The sequence below is a fragment of the Acomys minous genome, assembly GCF_964271855.1.
Source record: "Acomys minous genome assembly, chromosome: 11".
Classification (NCBI taxonomy): Eukaryota; Metazoa; Chordata; class Mammalia; order Rodentia; family Muridae; genus Acomys; species Acomys minous.
In genome coordinates this window covers 1,513,511-1,539,709 of record NC_140492.1, presented here as the reverse complement: position 1 = coordinate 1,539,709, position 26,199 = coordinate 1,513,511, and the positions used below count along the sequence as shown (strand labels likewise).

At 48.0% G+C, this 26,199-nt stretch overlaps 1 protein-coding gene across 3 annotated transcripts in view; it reads right to left on the bottom strand.

Moving 5' to 3' along the window:
* Window positions 1–26,199, bottom strand: part of DSCAM (DS cell adhesion molecule) — a 580,894-nt gene that overhangs the window by 469,678 nt on the left and 85,017 nt on the right. For all 3 annotated transcript variants that reach the window (XM_084800819.1, XM_084800820.1, XM_084800821.1), the window contains exon 2: window positions 2,979–3,296. In XM_084800819.1, coding sequence (XP_084656945.1) covers window positions 2,979–3,296 — 318 coding nt within the window. The remainder of the gene's footprint in view (window positions 1–2,978; window positions 3,297–26,199) is intronic.

The following is a 26,199-nucleotide window of genomic DNA, read 5'->3' as shown; positions in this document are numbered from 1 at the left end:
CATTCAAAGATGGTCAGGCCGAGAGAGGGTCATAGTGGAGAGAGGGTCTGCTGCGTTCATGAACCCACACAGTAGCTGTGGTTGCCTCCATAAGACCTGCACAGGGTCGAGACGTCCAACATTTCAGCATGGACTGGGAGAGGGTCACAACCATCACACTACTCAAGCTGAGGAGATACTGGCAGCGGATGGCTAGCTGCTCATGAGGGGAGAGTGGTTTTCCTCAAGAGTGCAGCCAGTGATAAGGCACCAGAGGATGCCCCTTGACCATTAGATATACAGGCAACAGTAATTGGACTCAGTGGGTTACTTAAAAAAAAACATGCAGGAGGGTGTTGGGCTGGATCCAGGAGGAACAGGAGGGAGAAATGGCATGGGAGAGGGGACAAATATTATCCAAAAACATTATGCACATGTATGAAAATTTCAAAGGATAACTTTAAAAATAAAATAACTGGTGAACATTGATGAGGACTTGAACTCCATGCTGTGAAAGAAAAAGCAAGGCTGTGATGGGTCATTCCAGAATAATCCAAACAGCAGACTAGAGGGAAGATTCCGTTGGGTGACACAGGTGACCCCATGAGAGAAAACCCTTCAGCTCCATGCTGTGCCTCACTGACAGAGGTAACAGCATGTTCCTCATCTGCCCTTGGAGACCCACGTGAGTCTGTCTTTACACAGCCGGGAAGCAGCATTTGCAAGCATTCAATAAACAATCTAAAAGATCACAGTGGCACTGGGAGGGCTGCTCAGTTGCGAAGCAGGGGCCCAGCATGTGAGAGAGTGCCCGGGTACTGAAGAATAATTAAATGACTAGAAATAAAGGATTAATGCAAACACAATGTTCATAACAGAAAGCAAAACTAAGTAAGGAAAAATGAGGAAACATGGGTGTCCATGTTTCAAGTTCCAACTGGAAAAGACATGTTGTCAGTCGCCAGCAAGCCAACACCAATCATGCAACTATGCAAAAGGGACACCAGGCACACTGGTGTCATTTCAGACCCTTGAAGCCTTTAGTATCCGGCACAAGCTGTTGGTTCTGTGACAAATTTTGGAGGATATTGAAGTGAGGGGGCTCGAGTGATGGCTCTGTGGGTAAGGCGCTTGCTGCCCGAGTGGACATGAGTTGGGAGCCTGAGAACCCATGTAAAAGCTGTGCATGGTAGCACATCTGTGCAGTCCCAACGCTGGGGGTTGGGGTGGGGGAGGACAACAGAGACAGGCAGAGACCTGGAGCTCACTAGCCAGCTGGCCTATGCGAATCAATGAGCTTCAGGCTCCTCAAGAGGCCCTATCTTAAAAAACAAGGTGGGGAGTGACTGAGGAGGACACCAGTGTAAATGTTCAGGCAGTTGGTGCATAGGTACCTACACCGCTCACACCCACAACACTCAACCCACACAAACACAAGTGAGCGCTGAACACTGAGCCAGTCTACCTGACAGAAAACCCAAGCCAGAAATCATGGATCCACACACAGAGAAAACTATCTGAAATTCCAGGTCTTTCTATAGTTGTATTTTGCAGGCTATAAATAAATGCTCTTAGCACCTTGCAAACACGCTCAGCTGCCAAAGGCATTCGCTTGTCTGTACTTGTCAGGCTATGAGGTCCCTACCCAAATTTCGTTTTCTTTATTTTAACAATTTGACACATTGCATGTTCCCAGCTCCTGATTAAAGGCAGTCTGCCTTTTCTTAAGTACATTCTTTGGAGGTTTGGGTGCTGAGGAGCAGGCAACATGAGTCACTGTTTAAATGCATGATTGCTTCTACCAAAGCGATCATATGTGGACTGTCCAAAACATCACCTACTTAGCTCCTGCCCCTGGTGTCTTTCATCTGCACCTCCTCACCCACTGTAGAAAACGACTCTTAAGTGTCCAACACTGACCAAGTCAGCCATCAAGAGCACACAGGGTAACTCCTTCAGTTATGTCACCCTCCCCAAGCAGTTTAGAGCTAGACTTTAAAAAACAAACAAACAAGCAAGAAAACTCTAATTCTGTTTACTAACAGGATTTTCCCAGCTGGGGGTTTGCACTGATGACCCCATAAGAATGACATGGTATGGCTCATGCAGAAAGCCCCTGAGTGCCATGAACCCTTCCCCTCAGGCAGGATCTGGGAGGTGACTTGGGAGCAATGATGGCTTTTAAAGTGTACTACATGTGGTTAAGAGGAACGCATTTCCGTCGCCTTTGACACCACCAGGAATGTGAACACAGCCTTTTCAATGCCAACGGGAAAGATAAGTTATTGGATCAACTCTGTTTCCATTGTGGCACATATTTATGCCAAGTTTGCATTCCTTCCCAGCTCGAACCATGACCTTCGTTTTTCTTCTCTCCGTGCCGCCCCCTCACCCCCCCCCCCCCGCCCCAGTCCCTCCCTTTAGGTGAGGTAAGGAATGGACAAGCATGCTATGTAAATACAATAAAGTTGACGTGGGATTTAATGACCACTGAATGCATGTGAGCTTGAGCGCATCTAGTATTTGGACACATATGCACATACACGCACATACTCATGGCAAAGGGCAAGTAGAAGACATCAGGTCCTGCTCTGTCACTTCCTACCTTATCCCCCTGAGACAGGACCTCTCTGTGAACGCAGAGCTAGGTTGGCAGCCTCAGAAACCATAGAGACCCTCCTGTCCCCGCCCGTCACAGTGCTGGGGTCACAGGGATGTGGCCACATCTGGCGTTTTTATTTGTATGTTGCTGGTATCATACACACTTAGGTACTCGTGCAGGGCAGGCACTTCTTTACCCCGGGCCTTCCCCTGCAGGCCACAAAACAGTACTTCCTAAAGTTAGACCCAGCAGTGAAGGACTCTAAAGCCCAGTGAAGGATCGTGGCAACCATCCACGTCAGCGGTGTCCTCGTGAGCTGATGAGGTCTTCCCAGGCCCCCAGCCATTCTGGCTGTTCTCCTCCCACACAAGCAGGCGCAAGGAAGAGGGTCACTCACCAGCCTTGATGTGGACATCCTGGCTTCTAATTTTCCCTGAAGGGTTTTCGGCTGTGCAGTAGTACGTGTTGTCGTGGATTAAGGTGCTGAAGCTTGAAGGGGGGAAGGGGAAGATTTGGAGAGTGCCATTGGGGTGGACGTGGCGGATCCCGGGGACATCGTAGATCTCCTCGCCCGTCGCTAGGTACCATCTGAGAGTCACAGGAGGGATGCCTGCAGCTGGGCAGGGCACCAGCGTCCCCGATGTGCTCGCAAACACTACCTCTTGCAGCGATGCATTGACAAAGTAGAGGCTGGAGTGGGGCTCTTCACTGAAAACTGCAAGAGACAACACAGACCCCGTCGTCAGTCAGCCGGCCTCGCCCCTCAGGGTTACTCTGAGAAAACAATTGAGGACTCCAAAGAGTCTCAGATACTCAAAATACTCATATTTGTTCAGAATACTCTAAAGAATCTGGGTCTGGGAGGTAGGGAGTAATGCCAGGTTCGGACTCTGTATGCAGCAGACACTCTCAGTGCACACCCACAGCCTTCTCTGTCTCTCTGGGGACTGCAGCTGGACTTTGTAGTAACTTTAGATGCAGGGACACCCCTCCTTTCCTCTCTAGAACCCAAGTCCCCTGGAGATCAGGGCCTGGCTGCTCTCACTATCTTATAGGGCGAATGGTCCAACTCCTGATGGGCCCTCCATAACAGGAAGCAGGGAGTGAAAGCCCCACAGCCAGGCCTGGGATTGAAAGCTCCCTTCACCATCCACACTGAAACCCATCTTTGGATAAAACAAGCCACAATTTTAGAAGGTAAAAATTAAAGATAGCATATAAAACATTTTATAAGAGCACAAAACGTCCTAGCAGCAATGCACATTTTGCTGGAAAATTGCAGTGTTAGAGCAGGCTATGACACCTCCGTCCACACCTCTACCCAGCAGTCTTTGCTGCAGCATGGATGCTTGTCTTTGGGGGCTTTCTACCCACATGCCTTGCCTACCCCATGCCAAATCACACAGAACTGCACTGTTCTCTATAGAGGTCCCAGGCATGTCTTTGTGGTGCATAGTTGACAGGACATGACTTTCAGAACTATTCTCCTCGTCTTTCTGTTTAAATCATTTCTGTTTTAATGCCCTCCAATCAAACATCTGCAGACCTGCCCATACACATCCTTAAAAACAAAATAAAACAAAAAAACTCATTTAGAGAGTGCCTTCATTTTACTCCCTGTCAAATGCAGGCAGAGTAGTGTTTACAGGCAAAACAATGAAATTCAACTGCTAGAGCCCAAAATGCAAACATGTATAACTACAGTGGACAGGGTTGGTCAGACGGCCTTCTTTCTAAAAGCACATGCACACCCTGACATGAAGGGGCATATAGTCAGTAGCGTGGCCTGCAGGTAACCTGGCTGGAGACTCCGCTGTCCTAGTACTGACTGGGTGGTTATTAGTGCTCACACTTATACAGATCTACAGTGAAACGGAGCAAGCAGGGCAAAGAGAAATATAAAATGTGCAGTCTGGGGAGAAGAGGGGCAGCAGAATGGGTAATGGTGGAGCCAAGTCCTGTGTTCCTGGAGATAAAATTTTAAAGAAAAGCTTGATGCTAAATGGAACAGAGGGAGTGATGACCTCAGGGCAAGCTAAGCTTCTAACCTGTGAAGAGGAATTAAAGGGAAGATTAAGAACTGAAAGAAATCATCAACAAAACAAACCAATGTAAACATAATCCAAGGAGGGGCCGAGGTTCCAGCCCTGGCAAGCAGAAGTAGGCAGCTTTAGCAGAGAGGTTCTGGATCTAAAATCAAGAAAGGGGTTGTGGACTCTCTCTCTCCCCAGTTAAGGAGAGCTGCTGAGGTCATGCATGTGGCGGGGTATCCCTTCATGGGTGTCTGGAAAGGCCGTTGCCTGAAGCTCTGAAGGTGAAGCTTGGTTGTGTTGGAGAGTTGAAGATGCCAAAGCTATGGGGAGCCTGCCAAGGGAAAGCTGCAGGCCAAGCATGGAGCCAGGCCAAGAGAGAGGAGCACGGTGCAGTCAACACAGCTGAGAGGAGAGCTGAGGAGCACTTTGACACCCGACATGGAGAGGCAGAATTTGGAGTTTTCACTGTTGGGTTTCACCAGTCTTGCTTTGGTCCAGTATTTCCTCACTATGTCCCGCCCCCCACTTTCATTTGGAATGGTAATATATATTCTGTGCCACTGTATGTTGGAAGCATGTGGTCTGCCTTTTGATGTTAGTTTTACAGAGGGTTACAGTTAAGGGATTGCCTTGAGTCTCAGAAGAGACTAGACATTTAGATAGTGTTGACACTGTGAAAGACTCAGGGGAGTTTTTTAAGTTGGGCTAAATTCATTTTGCATTATGATGACATGGCTGCAGCCTAAGGGGGTGGGGGTGGGTAAGATTGGCCTCACAGATTCACGTGTCCTTGCTTAGTCTCCAGACTAAGCAAGTATGGTTTCATTGGCTAGGTGTGTCATTGCCATAGGCTTTGAGGTTTCAAAAGCCCACACCAAGCCCAGTTCCCTCTCCCGAGAGGACTGAGCGTTACTAAAAGGACCTTGGCTAGAGGCATGTAGCCTCCAAGAGCACCTGCTGCCTCCACAGGCACAGGCCAACCCCAATCAGAGTCATGTAGCCACAGATAGGACTCCCCGAGAAGCCTTTAAAAGAGGCTGTGAGTTCCCCCTTGGGGTCGACAACATTTTATATGGTTGGCTGACCCCTGCATGCAGGCTGTTTCTGCAGAATAACCGCTCGTTGTTTTTACATTCTATTTGAGTCTGGGGTCTTCCTTCAGTGATTTTCCGACCCTTACACTCCCTCTCCCACTGCCTGTGGATCAGGATACAGAGCTCTCAGCTACTTCTCCAGTGCCATGCCTGCTTGCCTGCCTGCTGTCTGCCTGCCACGCCTGCTTGCCATGCCTGCCTGCCATGCCTACCTGCCATGACTACCTGCCTGCCTGTCTGCCTGCCATGCCCTGCCTGTTGCCTGCCTGCCTGCCTGCCTGTCTGCCTGCCTGCCACTATTCTCTCAGCCTTGATAACAACTGACTAAGCCTCTGAAACTGTAAACAAGCCCCCAATTAAATACTTTCTTTTATTGGAGTTGCCTTGGTCATGGTGTCTCTTCACAGTAATAGATACTGAGCATTGCTAAACTAAACTCCTCTTGTTTTTCATGTTTCTTAATCACATCAGGCGGTCACCTCAAGCCGCTGACCACGCCACCAGAAGATGTGTTCTTGTACTGTGCTGTGGGGTGCTTCTCAGAACACATCCCTATCACTGGTTCACACAAAGACTATTTTATGAAAGCTTTTATTCTGTAAAAGTCTGTGTGCAAAGTAAGTATGACTAATCAATATCCACTCAATTGGACGTAGAGTTTCCAGGAGGCACACCTCTGAGCATGACTGTGTGGGTGGGGCTTTGACAGAGCTGGGAAGAATCACCTGGAATGTGGCTGGTGCTGTTCCGAGCTGGGGTCCCGGACTAAATCGAAAGGACCAAGTACCATCTACTTCTGCTTCGTGACTAGGGATCCAGGATGACCAGCCACCTCCCACACCCACTGTTATGACACGTCCAACTTGATGGGACAGCAGCCTCAAACTATGAGGCAAAACAAGCCTTTCCTTCCTCTAATGTTGTGTTTGTCATGGCAAACGAGGAAAAAAACAGTAAGCCATGCAGTGATATAATTTTACCAAAGTCTAATACTTAGCATTCTAAAAATGTCTAACAAATGCTGCTTGTGCCCCGTGTCTCCATCGTCTCGTCTTACACTAATGCGGCAGCGCAAATACCTATTTATAATCTGTCAGTCTTCTGGAGTTTTTCTCATGGAACGTTAGTTTCACAAAACTACACCTATTTTAAATATACCGGAATCATCACTCACAATGACAGAACAGACTAATTTATGGAAGCTGAGAAACTGAGAGATTCAAGACCAGCCTTGGCCCTTCACTTGGAGATGAGTGTTTGCTCCCACGAAGCCTACACAGTCTAGCTGAGACACGTCAGAAGACGTTATCAATCAGCGCATCTCTGTGCTGGGGGTGGACAGCATCACATATTTGTTTTCCAACACTTCCTTGAAGCCAGTGCAGATGATCTATATATAAGCTTACAGATGTAGAGTTCGGGGGAGCTAGTGCCATGGTGACCATGAGGCCCCCTATGGCACCAATGGTACCATATGGACACAAAGGTATCCGTTGGTTAGTGACAGACTTCTCCTGGGCTCTGAGATATTAAAGACTCTGTTCTTTGGTGCCCGTATGAGCTGTAGCCTTCTGTCTGGAAAAGTCCTAACATCACCAAGGAGAGACAGAAGGATAGCTTTCTCCCTTGTGAAATATCCATGACTGCATGTTCATGGCCTCGTTCACCCTGGCTTGGTTAGTGCTGGGTTTCTTCACTTGGAAAAGCACTTGCCTTACAAGAATAAGGGCCTGAGTTTGGTACTCAGAACCCATGTTTAAAAGGCTAGCTGTGGTATCACAGGCTCCCAATCCCAGTGCTAGGAAGATGGAAACAGGAGGATCCTGGAGCTCGCTGCCCAGCCAGCCTAGACTACCTGTCAAATACCAGGACAGTGAGTAACCTTGGCTCAACAAAGCTAATGTAGGGACCAGCAAGATTGCTCAGTGGGTAAAAGGGATTGCCCACATAAACCCGATGGCCTGATTTTTGTCAGATTCCACATAAAAAAGGTCAGATGTGCTGGCGTGCATCTGTCATCCCAGTGCTCCCATGGCAAGATAGGAGGGGAAGCCAAAAGAATCAACTGGAAGCTCACAGACCAGCTGATCTGGAAAATACAAAACATGGCAGACACAAAAGAGACCCAACGACAAAGAGGGAGAGAGAGAAGTGATTCCCCAAATCTGTCCTCTGACCTGCACACGTACACACCTGCCCATACACACCTGTGCACACATGCGCACTCATCCACCACATGCCCCTGTGTACATGAGAGTGCTCACTTTTTAATTTTTTTAAGGAGATGCATGGCTGCTGTCAGCTTTGAGCAGGAGCTCCATCAAAGAGCACTGTCAGACAGTGGACCATGATGGTGAGCGAGTGAGACGGTAAGGCACAGTCCTACTTCTTAGGCAAATAGACCATCACCTGGTCAGTCACTCCAACACTGTGCAGCAGCACCATGTCCTTATAATGGGAGAGCAGGTAGGGGCAAAATGGAGGCCGTATGTCCCCTACAGCCTGTTCACTCTGCCCTTGCAGGACACTCAACAAGCCAGACAGATGTCATCCCGTGCAGCCTTAGCATCTTCCGTGTCTCTCGGTTACTATAATAATGTGGTTGATTTCCTTCTATGAAACCCAGTCTTGGGCCAGTTTTGTGCATGAGGCGTGGGCTTCTCTAGACATCTGATAGGGGACATGCTTCTTTCTCTTGGTGACCCTGGGTCTGAGCACGGCTAAGGACACCTGAACCAGAAGGAAGGATGGCTGTCATCCCTGAGGAAAGCATGGAGAAAAGCACATTATCGTGTGAAAGTGAGATCCTTTGAGGGCTCGTCAGCGAGTGGAAATCTTCAGCATAGCATCCTAAGTGAGAATATGAAAATCATCACCAGCTAAGAGATCTGCTCGGATCAGAGCAGAGACTGTAGTTCAACAGTGCAGCTTTCAACTCAAATAAAAACGTGGATGCTGGCACTGTAATTTTACATTTGAGCTTTCTAAGAAACTGACATTACCCCAAACATATTGTTAGGAATGAGGTGACTGTCATTCTTCAAGGCTAATTAATTCCACCCAGATTTCCGGGGATTTTTCCCCCGCATTAATCTTCTGCCAACTCAATTGTGTGTAATGTGAACTAAATAAAACTTGGTCATGTCTGAATTTATCCCTCTCTACCCTGAAAGTAGTCTTTCCAAGAATAGACAAATCTTTGAAACTATAAATGTATAGAAGAAATATTGCTCAATTAAATGCACAGTTTGTTGTTAAAGGCCACATTCCAAGAACCAGCTTGTGAAATGCTCTAAATGATTGTATAAAAAGATAAAAAATATAATCTTAGTAAAGAGGTGTGTGGAGAGTTCTGGTCACTCCATAGTTTTAAGGCTTTTCATGCCTCTTTGACCTCACACCACTGGTCTCAATAGGACAAATCTATTTTTTAAAGCTATACAGCCAAACAAGGTGGTGAATGTCTCTAGTCCAAGCTCACAGGAGGCAGAGGCTGGAAGATCTCTATGAGTTCAAGGCCAGCCTGGTCTACATAGTGAGTTCTAGGACAGGCAGGGCTACTTAAAAAAAAAAAAAACAGAAAGAAAAGAAAGAAAGAAATGGTATGGATTCTCCAGCCTCAAGAAAAAGTAAGGCCAGATGTGTTCAGAATGATTCTGTTTCTACTGTCTGTGGGGTCATGTGTAAACTGAAATAATGGGGTTTCACGCTTTAGAATTGCCCCTGGCCCCTCTGTGATCTAGGCTTTTCCTACTCAGGGCTCAGTCAGCCTCCAAGTGAATTATGTGTCAAAAAACAACAGCAAGCTAAGCAGACTGCTTGGCACGAGCTCGTGTGAGATCCTGGGGAACCCACTGAGAGCAGCCAGAGGGATGGAGACATCTTCCCTTAGTTGCAGACTTGGCAGCATGTTATGGTTATCACATATGGCACAGGCGCCAGGGACACAGAATGTTCCACACGAAAGAAAAACAAACCCATGTTCAGCTTCCTTAAAATGTAGACATGGTCGGGTGACATGGTGAGCGGGGGAGAATGCATACGAAGGTAATGACAAAAACTGTCCCATGGGGATGGTCATTGAGCACTAACTGTATACCAGGCTTTTTGACTAAGGCCCTGACAACACGCATGTCTCGTGCCATTCTCAGGACACTTTAGCCTGGAGGCCTAAGGACACAGTTAGGGTTCTATCTGCCCAGGTGTTCTGAAGGCATGCCTAACTAAGCAACCCCGGTCAGGGGACACCACAAACAGAAACTGTAATGTGCTGAGACTCTGTCACAGTCAGGAGAAAACTGAGAAGCTCTCTGTGCTGGGCGGTTTTAACCATCACCCTGACTAAACCTAGAATCAAATGGGAAGGGCTCACTGAGCGACTGTCCAGGTCAGCTGCCCAGGGAACATCTCGGTCCTGTCTTACGGGCTGGCTCCTGAACTGAGGAAGGCTGAAGGAGCCAGCTATGTCTAAGCTAGGAGTCAGCGTTAGGGGTAGCGTGTGCTGATCCTCTCTCTGCTCCTCCCTGTGGACAAGTTGCTCTCAGAGCCTGTATGACTTCCCACACACAGATGGATTATAACCTAGAATTGCAAAATGGACCCTCCCACCCCACATCAAGAGAAAGGAAAGTAGAACAGCACCGACCTCAGCAACTTCAGGACGTGGCTGAGCCGTGTAGAGCTTTCCTCTAGGCTAGCCTTGCTGTCTCCCTCTTGAAGCAGAGTACTTATTTAAAAAAAAAAACCCACAGGAGACCCTTGCAAGACTCTGTTTATTCACAGCCTCTTGAGGAGGGAGAAGATAGGTCATGAGGCTCAGGAGATCCACAGGAAGTGTCCTATGAGATCCCCAGGAGGCCTGCCTCTGCCCTCTCTGAGATTATAAGTGAGGTAACAGATGAGGGGGGAGGGGAGGCTCTTTCATGCCGCAGCCACCTTTGAGTCACCCATGCTCCTGAAAGGAATCCCAATAAACTTTCTGCTCCACCAAGCTAGAACTGAATAGAATTCTTCCTTTTGTCTGTGGGTTCTCTCTGTGCCTGGGGTGAAGAGACAATTCTCTGTGTGCCCTCAGGAGAAGCCCTGCCTCAGGGACCTGGAAGCCCTTCTACAAATACTCAGCACAGGCCAGCTGTCTGGCGCTGGTGCAAGACCCAAGAACACTAACCATCAAGGCTCACAGCATCACCAATGCCATGGGCTATGGCAAAAAGTTCAGACAGCCTGTCAGCAAATAGGAAGTTATACCCAGTAGGCTCATTCTGGAGGAGAAATGGAAATGTAAGTCCACACACAAATCTGGATACAAGCGTACAAATCAGCATTGTTTATAACAACCAATGTGGACACAACCTGTATGTTCATCAACTGAAGAGCTGAATGCAAAGTGTAGTTTACATATACAATGGAATACTACTGTGCCCAAAACAAAAACAAACAAGAAACGTGAAAACAATGAAGCAGTAAGGTGAGCTATACTGAGGCTGACCCTGTACGGTGGTACGCTGAGGCGTGAAAGCCGCAGAAGAGCATCGACCACGTGACTGCAGTCACAGGAGGGTTCCGAGAGAGGGAGTTCTAGAGGGACAGAGTGCTGGCCACTGGTTTTCCTGAAGCTGAAGTGAGGTTCAGGGTAATAGGGAGCCACAGCTAAGTGATTCAGGGTTTCTCTCTGAGGTGTTAAAAATGCTCCGAAATGGACAGTTAAAGGCTGCACATCTGTGATAGATTACATCTGTGATAGATTACAGCCACTGAATTACATACTCCAACTTGGTTCATTTTATGGAAAGTAAATTATATCACCAGAAAGCTGTTTTTGGAAGTTTTAAAATGGAACAGCTTCCTAGGTCAGAGTTTGAGAAGGGAAAGACAGTATAGGCCACAGAGGAGGCCAGAGGCAGAGGCGGGACGCCTGGAAACTGTTGTGTCAGCTAAGAGGAGAACGGCTAATCACACAGACACACCTGCTATGATCTCCTCAGAATAAGTGGACAGAGCCTGAGAGAAACAAGAGTAAGAAAGTCAGAAAGTCTGTATGACACGAGGTGACAGCCTGGATGCTTAGCCACAAAAAGGAGCCATTAACAAAGGTGACAATCAAGGCAGAGAGGGGGGTAGGGGTGTGGAAAAGTCCAGTTGACTTAGTGAGGCTCAGGGCAACTGCCCTCAAACACACATTAGCATTTTTATTCAAGGCTCCAAAGAGTGGCCTGAGTCAGGGAACAGCATTCATCCTCAGGTGTGATGTCCCAACACAAAGTGCAGGCTGGGAAGAGATGGAAATCAGAGATGGGTCCGAAGCCACAGGGAATTTTTATAAGGTGAAGGAAAGACGTCTGACAGAGGAGGATTTGATCCCAGATACAGGCAGAGAACCTGTTAATTACACATTTGTGTGTATGCATGCACACATGCACACTCACACATACACACACACACACACACACACACACACACACACACACATATGGAGTCGAGCGGGAGGGAGAGAGGGAAGGAGGGAGGGAAGAGAGGAGAGGAGAGGGGAGGAGATAGAGAGAGGCAGAAATGTTAGCAGTCACTTCTCAAAGGCTGATGTATAAACAGCCACCAGGCTACTATCACTTGAAAAAGTATTTCATGCCTGTCCCTAGAACCCCAGTAAAGGGGAAAGCAGAGTTCTCCTGTAAGTTCCACATGTATGCTGTGATACGTACGTACCTACACACACACACACACACACACACACACACACACACACACACACTGATATATAAATAAATAAATAAATAAATAAATAAATAAATAAACCATCAAATTTTTAAAGCATTCTTGCATGTACAAAGCTGTATGTAGTTTTCATTCCTTCTATGTTCTTGAGATAAAATGTCTCAAGCCGCATATCCCAGGCTGTCCTCAAACTCATCATATACCCCCAAGATGGCCGCTAACTTGTATTCATCTTCCTGCTCTGTCTTTAGAATACTGGGACCACAGCTGTGCGCTGCAACGCTCCCGGTGCATACTGTATGGTTTTGTTTGTTTGGCTTTGGTTTTCACTGTAGATTTTATATTAGCTGTTTTTTGTTGTTGTGATGGTGGTGGTGGTGACGGTGGTGGCGGTGGCGGTGGTGGTGATGGTGGTGGTGGTGATGGTGGTGGTGATGATGGTAGTGGTGGTGGTGGTGATGATGGTAGTGGTGGTGGTGGTGGTTTTCTGTTTGTCTGCAATGCTGAACCGGAACTCACTGCTTCACACGAGTTCAGTCTTTGAGCGACACTCCTAGTCTTACACATCACAATGTTAAGGAAAAGAGAAAAAGGCAGGCACAAGAGAATCCCATCTTTTCCCCTCAAAATGTAACCAGAGTAGAGAAATGAATGGCATGTGAGGAGGCAGAGGCAGCCCACCTGCTGTCACAAGCTGTCTTGATCTGGATGCTGAACCTTGTCCTCAGCTAGCAGAGATTCCCCTGTGCTGTACACTGGGACCGGCACACAATGGCAGCGTGACTGTTGCATTCTACTTAAAAAGTTATGGAAAAGGAAAAAGAAAGGAATATGAAGGAGATACGGGGAGAGAAGTGAGATCAGGGGTCCAAACCCCACAGGAGGAGCTGACTCAGGGTCTGTCATCTATAATTCCAGCACTCAGGAGACTGGATACAGGAGGATAGCCATGAATGGAGGTCCAGCCTGGCCTACATAGGAAGTTCCTGGCCAGCCCAAAGTATAAAGCGAGAGCTTGTCTGAGCCCTCACATCCCCTAAAAGAAGACAGAAATGAACTGAATGGCATTATGGATGCCACAGTGTTTTCCGTGTGTTAACAGCTTCTGAGATGTCAGGATGTCTAAGCACTAAGGCAGGATGCTAGGTTTACAGGCCACTTTGGCTGGGCATGTCATTTGTGTCCAAAATGCCTCTATTGATTTTACAAGATTCTATGGGTGGATATGTATACTGCTTTCTGTAAAGGTCTTCCAAAATGAAAGGAATATAACTCTGCCTCAGGTAAATGTGTCAAGAAAGAGCAACCTTTTGCAAATTCGGAGAGTCTAAACTGCTTTATGTTTACATTAATCTTCAAACTCAGTGTCACCTGGCTCTGACCACTGAAGTCCAGTGCTCATACGGTGGCCTGGAAAGTACTCAAGAGTCTGAGCAGTAATTCCAAGTGAGGTTACAAAGATGAGTCTATGAATTTCAGCAGCGGCATGCTGAACTCTAATGTATGTTGATATGCTCGCTGGTCCCCAGCACTGACACACTTGCTCAAATGCCTCCTTGGGGAGCAAGAGCCGGGTAAGACTTGGCCTTGGCAGACAACGCATGGAGTCCCGTGTATACTGATAAAAACAGCCACAGGCACAAAACTTGGCTTTGACCTCATGACTTGCACAACCAAACACACAGTCAGGAAAGCATGCAGCAAACCAGCCAGGGCCTGATTTCTTCCTGAGAGAGATTCCAACATCAATCTGAAGGGTAAAACACAACTGCTGACTTAAGATGACAGCATGAGAAACCACAGAGATGGCTCAGTGGCTAAGAGCACTGAAGACATGGCACCCATAACTGCATCAGTGCATCGTCAGGTGCTGCTTGAGCTCACGAAGGAGCCAGCACTGGACCTGGGTCTCCACCCTCTTCCTAGCATTTCAATCTCAAAGTGTCCTCAAAACCCCCTTCTCTGGGGATATGCTGCCCCTAACTCTGTGACACGGAGAGAAGAGAAAACAGCCCAGGAATAAAAATGCCATGTCCTTAGAAACAGTTAGAAGGTGAACCATTTTCAACAAAGAGAAAGCAGAGTCAGGAACTCCAGCTGATGTCAACGTCCCAGTCAGTATCGTTAGATATTGTGAGCCAGGTTTGCTGACGTCACCTCCATCTGCTGCCATGTGTCCTTCATGGAAGCCTCACGTGAGGGAATGTGGGGACCCTCTGATCTGCACAGGACTCTCAGGCGGGAACTCTAGCTGGCGTCCCAGATGATTTGAGGATATTTTGAGCACCTGCTTGGATATTCTGTTTCTTTCTTTCAACCCATCACCTTCTTCCTTGGCCTGCTATTTACTTAACTAACTCACTAATTCTAAACCAAAAGTGTGGCTAGCATAGGCCGTTCTCCGTCTACACAGCAACATACTTCAGACGCAGCATGCAAATGGCATCACCATGGCAATGGGGGCGTCAATGCAATCTCAGAAACGTTTACAGGAGAGCCTACAGAGGAGTTACTTATCCTAAGCACCTTAGCTGCACAATAAACTCCAGTACTAGTGAAAGGAAAACAAAACCTGACAATCAATAGTATGATTGTCACAGTGTGGAGTCAAACACAGAAATGAGAGATAAGGAGCCCACCAGGCAGAGACATCGAAAGAACTGTGATAAAATATCCCATGATGCTCTAGCCAATACAACAAAAGAAAAGGATGCTGATGTGGATGGAGGCACTGCACACTTCACCATCCTCGGCCCATCCTCTGCCCAGCCTCGGCCCAGCTTTCTACGTTCTTTTCTTAGGTTCTCAGCTTGGACATTCCTTAGAAAATCAATTCTGAATCCCCTCCCAGCTAGACACCATACCCTTCTCTCGGCTTCCTGAGACAACCTGTCGAAGCCACATTTGTCCCATCATGTAGAAGAGGGCCCCATGGACAGAACACAGATGATGGCACAGTCTTGGTTCCTGGTACTCAGAGCACAAACCTTTTCTTAGCAAAAAGCCTCCACATGCTTATTAAATAGATCATTAGATGTTTAAAAGGGAGAAATATGATTTTTTTCTGTGTTCTACATAACTGTATAGATTCATTATTAGGAATAATTCCCGGTGTGTGTTTCTTAGACATTATCTGTCACTACCTAAAATTCATTATCTAGCTCTCATGGACCAAGAGCAGCTGAAAGTACATCCCTAAGATGCCCTAAGAACTCACTTCTGAGGTTTGAGCTGCTTGTCAAGAGCGCTCGTTATGTGCAACGCTCTTACAGACTTTACAACAGGAGGAACAAAGGTCACCCTTTGCTGTGTGTTTTATAATCTCCAGGGGGAGAAGCGCTTTGCTCAGAAAATGGCTCCGGAATGTCTGCAGTCCCCTTCCAGAAAATTATCTCATATGTGCACAGGAGTTCACAGGGCACAGACAGCCTGAGTCCCTTGGGACTTCTGAGAGTTGCTGTGGTTGAGGCATGCATCTCAGGAGGGGGAGCATGGGCCTCAAGTTAGCCAGGTGCATGTTGTATGTAACATCCCAGCGTTTCAACTTCAAGTGCGCAGGTGACAAAGGACACACGGTGGTCAGCAATTCAGAAGGACTGGAAACTCAAGATGGTCATGGGTTCCTACGAAGCACATGAGCCAACCTAAGTCATGTGACTGGTCCTGCCGTAGTCTGAATATGATCCGTTAGGTTTTCCCCTGAGGCCTAGAAGCTGTAGTCGTGTGCAAGTCTGTCCTAGTTCCTTTCCGCTGCTGTGATAAAACACTCTGACAGCAGCAACTGAAGGAAGGGTGGGAGCACGGGGCAGCTGGTCACACGGTGCTCACAGCAAGGAAGCTAGGCGGAGCTCATTCCCTCCTTTCTATATGGGCCCAGGGAGCACAGTCACTTTTCCTGTGGGCCTTCAAAGTTCAATTACTCTACTATATTCTAATTATCCAAAGAAATTCCTTGCAGGTGTGATCAATGATTTCCCACAGGTGTCCTGGAGGTCTGTCTCTTAGGGGACTCCAATTCCTATCCTGGCGGTAACAGCACTGTGTGGTGGTTTGAATAAAAATGGCGCCAACAGCCCAATGGCAGTGGCACTATTAGGAGGCGTGGCCTCGTTGGGAGAAGTGTGTCACTTCCCAGGTCTCAGATGCTCAAGCCAGACCTAACACTGCAGGAAGTTCTCTCCCTGCTGCCTGCGGACCCGGATGTAGAACTCTCAGCTGCTTCTCCAGCAGCATGTCTGCCTGCACGCCGCCATGCCTCCTGCTGTGATGATAACGGACTAAACCTCTAAAAATGTAAGCCAGCCCCAACTCACCGTGTTTCTTTGTAAGAGTTGCTATGGTCATGGTGTCTCTTCACAGCAACAGGAACCCTAAGACAGACGCCAACCCCACAGTGAGGAGACAGTGGGATCTTCAAGAGATGTTGCCATATCGTTGGAATCGGACCTTTAATTCTCATGGGGCTCCAGCCTCTGGCTTGCTGTCTCTCCATACGACACCCTCTCCCTTACACGCGTATTCTGCAGGATGCCATCTGACTATGTGATGTGCAGGGTGGCCCTTGACAGAGCCCGTGCCATGGCACCTCTATAAACACCTCCCAAGCTGTGAGTTAAATAACCCTCCTTTCTTCACCTATGACCTAGCTTCAAGAATTTTGTTAGTCATGACTAATCCATACTACTTGGAATTTGGAAGCATAGACACTTGGTAGGAAAAGTAAAGTTAGTGAAGAAAGTCTGATGAGCTCAGAATCACGTGAGAAATAACAAATGAAGGGGACAGGCAGGAGTGAGAGCACAGGGACTAAGGCCAGCGTCACAGTCGTGTTGGGAGGACTGCGTCTTAATTATTAAACGTCACCAGAGGCATTGTGGAGATTACCAGTGCGAAGGTGTGATCCCCGGCATGGGAGAAAGAACGATCATCCAGCAGAACAGCAAAGCAGCTGCACATCGCTGGGGAGCACGGACACACAGAAGCCGCCAGCATTCACTGAAGAACTGAATAAACCATTGCAGCGTCTGCCATGCTGCCTCCACACAGAAACCTACATGCATTGCTCACACCCACAGCAGTAGTGTGCAACCACAAACCCCAGAAGCAGTGATAGAGAAGCACACACACCCCTCAAATAATCACACAGGTCGTGTTAGGCACCCAAGACTCGTGTGTGTGTGCATGTGTGTGTGTGTGTGTGTGTGTGTGTGTGCGCGTGCGCGTGCGCGTGCAGATAATACACAAGCTTTACTTTGTGCTTCAGAAACAAAGCAAATGTCCAACTTTTAAGGGACTGACTGAGTTCTAGCCCAGTTTTTCCAGTTCACTGTCTGCTTCACATCATGACTGAAGCAGAGATCTGTTTGGAAAGGCCAAGAGCCTCGCTGGAGCACTGGGGTCTAAGCCACAAGGTCTGACAGCCCCGTCCCTCTGCTTCCTGACTGCACGTGCTACGTGAATACTGCCAGGTGTCACCACAACAGCCTGCATCCATTCCTGATCTGTGACCCAGAACAGACTTTCCTCCTTCCCTAAGGAAGCTATGAGGTCACAGCAATGAGAAAGAAGATAAATAATACACCAGCATCACCAGAGCCCAGTGCACACTAGTCCAGGCTGGAAAAGAAGGCGTTACCCACCCACCCCACCCCCCACGCCCAGAGAGCAGCTTCTAAGTTATGGTGGAGAATCAGCAATGCACACTGTGAAGACCAAGTAAACAAAGAAGCGAGTGACTATTTTTCCACCAGAAAACACAGAGCTAAAACAGAAAACTTCCTCTTGGTTGCATTATGGCTCCTCGGTAGCTATCCCATGTAGGGAGGCCCACAACTTCCTGTGGCTCCAGTTGGGCACATGTGGCACACATACACACATACACACAAATACAAATACAATTTATAAAAGAAAAAGGGCATACAGATGAGCCCCTGAGAGCTAGGTGTGTTGATGACTGTGTATCTACAGACGATTTGGGTTCCTACGTTGTTCAGAGATGGGGTCCCTCACATGCCTCAGAACTGTCTACACAGACAGAACACACTTCCTGTGGTTTCCGCTGTGTGTCAGTCATCACAGAGCCTCACGTGTATATGTATCGGGGGACACAAAGGAAGATGCAGAAATCCCACGGGCTGGGAGGGGGGAGATGAGGGTGTGTGCACCCTAGTGAGCATGCGAAGGCCATCTCTCTCCCACTCAGTGCCCACGCGTGTGTTACGGGCACATACATGTGGCAAGGATGTTGAGTGTCTTGTTCCGTCACTCTTGGCCTTATTAATTTAAAGCAGGATCTTCCACTGAGCCTGGAACTGGACTGACTGGCAGCCACAATCCACAGAAATGCTGTCTTCATCTCCTACAGTGCCGGGGTTACATGTGTGTGCACAAGAGTACACGACGTTTTACGAGTGATAGAGATTCCAACTCAGGTTGTCATGAGTGCACATTACCCCAGGAAGCCATTTTCTCAGGCCTCTCTACCTCGCCTTGTGAGACACAGTCTCCCCCTTCCCCTGGAGCTTGCTGATTTGGCCACTGGCTTTCCAGAAAGCTCTAAGGACCATCCTGTCTCCACTTCCCAGCACTAGGATTATAGACATGTATCTCTAAGTACAGATTTTTATATTAGTCCTAGAATCAAAATCAGGTCCTGGTGAGCCATCTTTTCAGTAAAAAATTATTAGATTTTTACTAAACCTATCAAAGGCCATCCATTTTCTTGATGGTTGCTCCAGACAAGTTGAGGAAGCTCTTCCACATCCCCACCTTCCCTGCATTTGGAATTTTAAAAACCGTGCCTTCAAAGTCTGCCCCAAATCTGCCACTTCTCCCTCCCCTGTAGCTCCCAGTCACCACAGCGTTCACATGGCTTGGCCCAGTCTTGCCCAGAGGGTTGTTCCGACCCTAGCTACAGGACCCTGTTACTACCTCCAACCGTGCCTGCAGGTGCACATCCCTGCATCCCTCGGCATGCTCTGCCCCGCCCTGGGATGTCCCTACCACAAAAGCCACTTGCTTCTTACCTTGTCAAGTCTTTGCTGGGACCCGCCTTTTCAAAGAGGGTCCCTCTCAGTCACCTAGGGCACAGCACCTGCTTTTACCCTACAGCTTGGGCCTTGCATTCCACTGTGCACTTTTTCGGTTTAGTCATCTGCTTGTATGATCTGTCTCTACACCCACCTAAAACGGCTTCCTAAATCACAGATATTTTAGGTGTCTTCCTTCCCTGATATATCCTCCACTCCCAGGATCGCAGTAAATATTTCTTTACCACATGACTGTTGGGGTAAATTCAATTGCATATAATTACATCTCAGTGACAGATGACACTTTAAATCGGTCTTTCCCTGCAGATGACTCACTGTGCCGCCGTTTATGAAGCATTTAGACACTTCCAGAACTTCTTATCACTTCCAGAGACTGCACACCCACTCTGTCTTCTCTAATCACCTGAATGCTTGGTGTCCTAGACTCTACTGGTTGAGGTGCAGTAGGGGCAGGGCTTGGTTATCTGAGCTCCCCGGGGGCGGGGCTTGGTTATCTGAGCTCCCCGGGGGTGGGGCTTGGTTATCTGAGCTCCCCGGGGGCGGGGCTTGGTTATCTGAGCTCCCCGGGGGCGGGGCTTGGTTATCTGAGCTCCCCGGGGGCGGGGCTTGGTTATCTGAGTTCCCATATGTGTGGTCTGGCACTGCTGTGAGGCAAAGAGCTGGGGTTTGGTTCAAGGTCTTCGTTTAGGTAAGGACTGTGTTTGACCACAGACTGTTTGAAAAAGAAAAGGGAGCTCAAGGACTTGCTTAGGAGAAAGGACAGAGGCCACAGGAGTCTGCATCCTTGTAAAAAAATCCCTTCCTGACACCAGATTTGCCTATTCCACCAGGCATGTTCAACTGCAGGCCAGTGGGCACCGTGCAGCTGAGGTTAGCTACAAACATGGGCCAACACAAGGTCATGAACATTCTTAAACTGCTATGAGATTTCTTGGCAGTTTTTTTTTTGTAACGAGAGAGCCTGCCATGAGCTTTCTAGATGATGCCTGATAAGGGCTAGCATCACAGTGGCAGAAGTCTGAATGCATGCCCAACAGTGGTCCAGGATAATTACTTAACAGCTAAAGGGCCCAGCAAAGGCAAGGTCGGCCTGCACTAGACTACTGAGTGAAATCTTACCTCACAACCAAAACCAAAAAGGGAGTCTGAGAAGATGGCTCATCTGGTCTAGCACTTGCAAGCACCACAGCCTGAGCTCTAATCTAATCCCAGCCCCCAGGTCAACACCTGGGTGTAGCAGGATGCCTGCAACCTGCCATTTGGAGAGCAGACAGAAGGCTCCTGGACTTAATTCCCAACCAATATAGACAAAAACATCAGATATAGTTTTAGTGAGAAACTTTGTTTTAAAAGATGGTATAAAGCAATTTTGGGGATACTCAGCAATGACCTCTGGCTTCCAGGCACACACACACACACAGAAACACACACACGCACTTGCATATACACACAGGCACACATACAGGCACTTACACACAGGCACACACATAGGCACTTACACACAAGCACACACATAGGCACACACACAGGCTGCTACTGTTCTTTATAATCACCTATGTTTGGACAAACCGAGGCTCTGCAGCATCTCCTTCCATTAGAGTTAAAAAGTAAAAATAAAATAAAATCCAGCATTTGTAAATTTTACTATTATTCTTCTGCAGAATCCATATTACTTATTTCTGAGTAGGTCTCAGAATTCAAACTATGATCAAAGATAAAAGCAACCAAACCAGGAGTGGGCTTTTCAGATTACCTTCCTCCTCCTGCTCTGAATCCAGGATGAAAATGTTACCTATTCAAAGGTGCAGTGGCATCAAAGCCAACTTCAAGCCAGGCTGTGCACCCTTGGACCTCGGCTGGAGCTCCCTGGCTCTGACAGTTTGCCCTCACATAGCATGAGTCTACTGAATCACACAAGTTTACCTAAGGAGGGCAGGACCCCACTCCCCTTGCCATGAGGTTGTTTGTGTTGGAATCACTCCACACTCCATCAACAGCCCTAGACTCTGTGAAATGGGGTATGGGCTTTACTGACCGGAGACCTTGCAGCCACCCAAGACAACCCTCCCCCTTGTCAGCCATCGCAGAGGCCAACTATCCCCCACCCACCCCCGAGCACAGAGCAAACTCGCAAAGCCACCCTTTATCCCATGGGGATTTTCAGTTGATTTGGATTTGACACATGGGAAGGAATGTGCCAGAGACACATCTTTTCTAGAAGCCTGTGTTGGCCTGGCATCCTGCAGAGCATGTTTAAATAAAATAAGGCCTTTAAAATGTTTCCTCATTGATTACTTTTGAAAACCAAATTAAGGTGCTGCCTGGAAGCTACTACTGGAGTATCTGAAATTAGATCAACTCAGGGTCACCCGCTTCCTTGACAGAGCCTGAAGACAGCACCACCGGGTGCAGCGTTGGCAGAACTTGATGGAAATCACCCTGTTAATGACACACAAAGCTGAGCAGCTACCATAAGGAGTGCCTGCAGTCCTATAAGGCATGCCCCAGAGGCAGTGGGTGCGTGTCCAGTTCTCTCTCTAGGGCTATTTGCACACGACTGAGATCTGCTGTGAGGATGTTACTAAGGCAACAAGAATGCGGGGGAGGATGGACCAGGAGGCAGAATCCACTCACTGCCCAGAGCCTACGTCACCAATGTCTTATCTGTATACAAGGGGTGATTAAAGTACCACTATTAGATCACGCATACCTCCGGCTTGGCTCTTGGGTGGTTGGTTACCTTTCACTGGCAAGCTGACAAGATACAGCATCACCATGGAAACACACCTCTGTGTATGAGGGTATTTTCTGAAAGGTTTAAACAAGCAGAGAAGACCCATCCCAGATGTGGGTTGTTCTTTCCCGTGGGCTGGGTTCTTGGACTGAATCAAAAAGAAAAAGTGAGGTGAGCGCTGGCATTCCTGTCTCTCTGCTTCCTGACTGTGCATGCAACGTGACCAGCCGCCTCACACTCTTGCCACCATGCCTTCCCCTCATGGCAGACAGACCCTTCCTTCCCTTAAGGGGCTTTGGCCTGGCACTTCATCACAGCAGCTGGAAAGTAACTGAAAACCCAGAGGGATTGCTGATGGTCAACATAAATGCCATCATAATACAGGATAACAGGTTCTTCCTATTGTCAAAAAGCATCTCGTCTTTAGAAAATTAACCCATGACCCCTCCAGACCATGAACAGAGGACTATTTTCATGTCTGCATCCACAGACTAATTCTATTCAGCTAAAAAGATCAAAGCAACAATGAGCTTTGACTCCTTTGTTTAACATATGAGGCCAGCAACTTGGAGAAGGCCAAGGGCCATGTAAGCACACCTCAGTCAGTAGTAAACTGTTGAGTGCTGCTCTTTTGAATGCTCTGCAGAAGTTCTCCTCGGGAACCAGCCAGCCACCTCACCGCTCTTCTGAAGAGACAGGGGACTGCAATGACCCTTCATCTTCTTTAGCATTTGGCCACGTAAGCCACTGGCATATTAGCAAGAGGGGATGTGGGCTAAGTTCTGTGGCACATGCTGCTCAGTGTTTGCTGTGATCTCATCAGCCCCACGAAGCAGGTGTGTTGTGTTTCTTATCACAAAAGGGAAAACAGAGCCAGGGACACAGTGTATACCCCCAGAAAGATGGAGGATATATGGGTTTGCTAGATCACTCTGACAAAACACCACAGAATCTGGTAGCTTTCAATCAGAGAGATGTATCTCATTCCACTTCTGTCAGAGTTCTAAGATCAAAGTGTTGCACTCTGTGTGTGTGCGCGTGTGCATGTGTGTATGTATGTGTGCGTGTGCACGAATGTGTGTATGTGTGTACATGTGTGCTTACATGTGCATGGGTGTGTGTACATGTATGTGTGTGCATGTGTGTGCACATGTGTGAGTGTGTGTACATGTGTGTGTACATGTGTGTGTGTGTGTCCATGTGTGTGTGTACATCCTGATCTCCATTCTCATAATTACATAGCAATGTTGGATTAGGACACACCCTAGTAACCTCTTTTGGTTTGATCGCCTCGTTAAAGGTAATCCTCTGTATGTGCACAATCTAAGGCTTCTGGGTTTATGGCTTCAACTTATGAAATCTGGAGGGAAATTTTATTCTGTTAACAGAAACAAAGATAGCCAAGGGCTCTGCTGAGAGGACGGCGATGGAATCCTGGGGAAAGTGTGGTGGCTTCTCTGTTTGGGAAGATTGGGTGCTCTCACATGGCCCTTTGGACCTCACAGAGTCCAAGTGAGGCAGATTTTTTTTTTTTGCCTCCATGTATGATAAAATGTTCTACCAATTGGGTCTCCCAGCACTGACGGCTTTGCAGGGATGTTTCCAGTGGACAGGCAAAGTCGAGGACCTTAAGGCTCAGCGTGACAATGACTAGGTTTTCATGCATCCCTGGTAAGAGGCAGGGACTAATGGGGATGAGCTGCGTCCTCAGCCTCAGAATAGACATCATTTCTATGACTTCATCTCCTTGGAGACTCCTTTTCTGGCTGATGTGAGCAAGGGTCCCACAATTAATTACATGTTAGCTCTCATTCCTAAAATAGCTTACATAATTATTGAGACAATTTCCAAGTGAACATGGCTTGCAAAAATAAGTTATTTTTGCCCCTAACTAAGTTTTAATTATCTACATGGATCGTAAAACTGGAAGATTCCAGCCTGGATCTGAGATAAAAGCATTAAGAATGATGGCTACAGATCACTCCTGGAGATGGGCAAGATCAGAGAAGGCTGCAGGTGTGACCACCATGGCTTAATGATACTTGGTGCTCATCCTGGGCTTCGAGCCAGCCCCGTGGACATGAATACCATGCCCTGTCTGGCCTTTCACTGCCTAAGATCACCTTCCCCCCCCCCCCAACCCCCGACTGGCAGGTCAGATAAACGGACACAATGATTTGAAAGAATAGTGCTGACAGCTGGCTATGATTGTGGGGGCTTGTCCACATCTAATTCTTCTTCAGTGTCTGAGAAACTTTCTCTATGATCAACATTCTATGACATGCACACTTGTACTTATACCATGTGACTGTTCTAGCCATGGGAGGAAAGCAGAGTGTATGCAGGCGAGGAGGGATGGATGTGCGGCCAAGTGCCTGTGGTCCCCACCTACAACACACCCCACAGCACTTGCGAGGAGGACTGGGATCCATGCAAGTCTCTAGGGAAAGAGAAAAGAGGATTGCTTTCAAGCCACAACAGCACTATGCTGTCTATGGTATATATTCCACTTTAAATCCATCACATTAAGTACATCATCATCAACAACATCATTACTATTACTATCATTATTATTATTTGGAGAGACATTACAATGAAGAAGTCCTTCTCTACCCAGGAGAGATCTGCCCACTAGGAAACATCCAACTATGTTTGCAGACACAACTGGGAGCTAATGAGGTACTACAATACAAATCGGTGGCTGGGTTGCTTCTGTGACTTTGCCAGGACACAGTACATCGCCTGACAACAGAGGAATGGGCACAGGGATCCATACTGAGGTCACCACACTTCTGTAGCAAGCACTTCACTGATGGAGTCATTCTGCAATCAATTAGAAAAGGTCTCTTTAGAATCCTTAGGCCGGGAGAGATGGCTCGGTGGTTTACGTCACTTGCTCCTCTTATAGCAGACTTGGGTTTGGGTACCAACACCCACATGATAGCTCACAACTGCCTGTAAATCCATTCCAAGTTATCCAATGCCCTCTTCTGACATCTGAGGGCAACACACATACACACACACACACACACACACACACACACACACACACACACACACTCACTCACATGGTACACATACATACATATACACAAAGAGAGAGACACATATACATATATAGATACATACATATGCACACCACTGTACATATAAAAATTTAAAATTCTAAGGAAAAAAATCCTGATAGGATAGAGGCTAGAGTTCAGCCTTGCACACAGAAAGAACAAAAGGGTAGAATATGGGGTTGTCACAAGCCCTTCTCTCACCTGGCTTTCCTCTTATTGGGAGCAGGGAGTCTGCTCACAGGACCATAGGTAATGCACTGTAATTTCTTCCCACAGACATCAGCTGAGGCTTCTACCCCACCTCACCCCCAGCATCATCTCAGGACCACTCCCCACCCCACCTCACCCCTAGCATCATCTCAGGACCACTCTCTCCCCACCTCACCTCACCCCTAGCATCATCTCAGGACCACTCTCTCCCCACCTCACCTCACCCCTAGCATCGTCTCATGATCACTCTCTCCCCACCCCACCTCACCCCTAACATTGTCTCAGGACCACTTTCTCCCCACCCCACCTCACCCCCAGCATCATCTCAGGACCACTCTCTCCCCACCCCACCTCACCCCCAGCATCATCTCAGGACCACTCTCTCCCCACCCCACCTCACCCCCAGCATCATCTCAGGACCACTCTCTCCCCACCGCACCTCACCCCCAGCATCATCTCAGGACCACTCTCTCCCCACCCCACCTCACCCCCAGCATCATCTCAGGACCACTCTCTCCCCACCCCACCTCACCCCCAGCATCATCTCAGGACCACTCTCTCCCCACCCCACCTCACCCCCAGCATCATCTCAGGACCACTCTCTCCCCACCGCACCTCACCCCCAGCATCATCTCAGGACCACTCTCTCCCCACCCCACCTCACCCCCAGCATCATCTCAGGACCACTCTCTCCCCACCCCACCTCACCCCCAGCATCATCT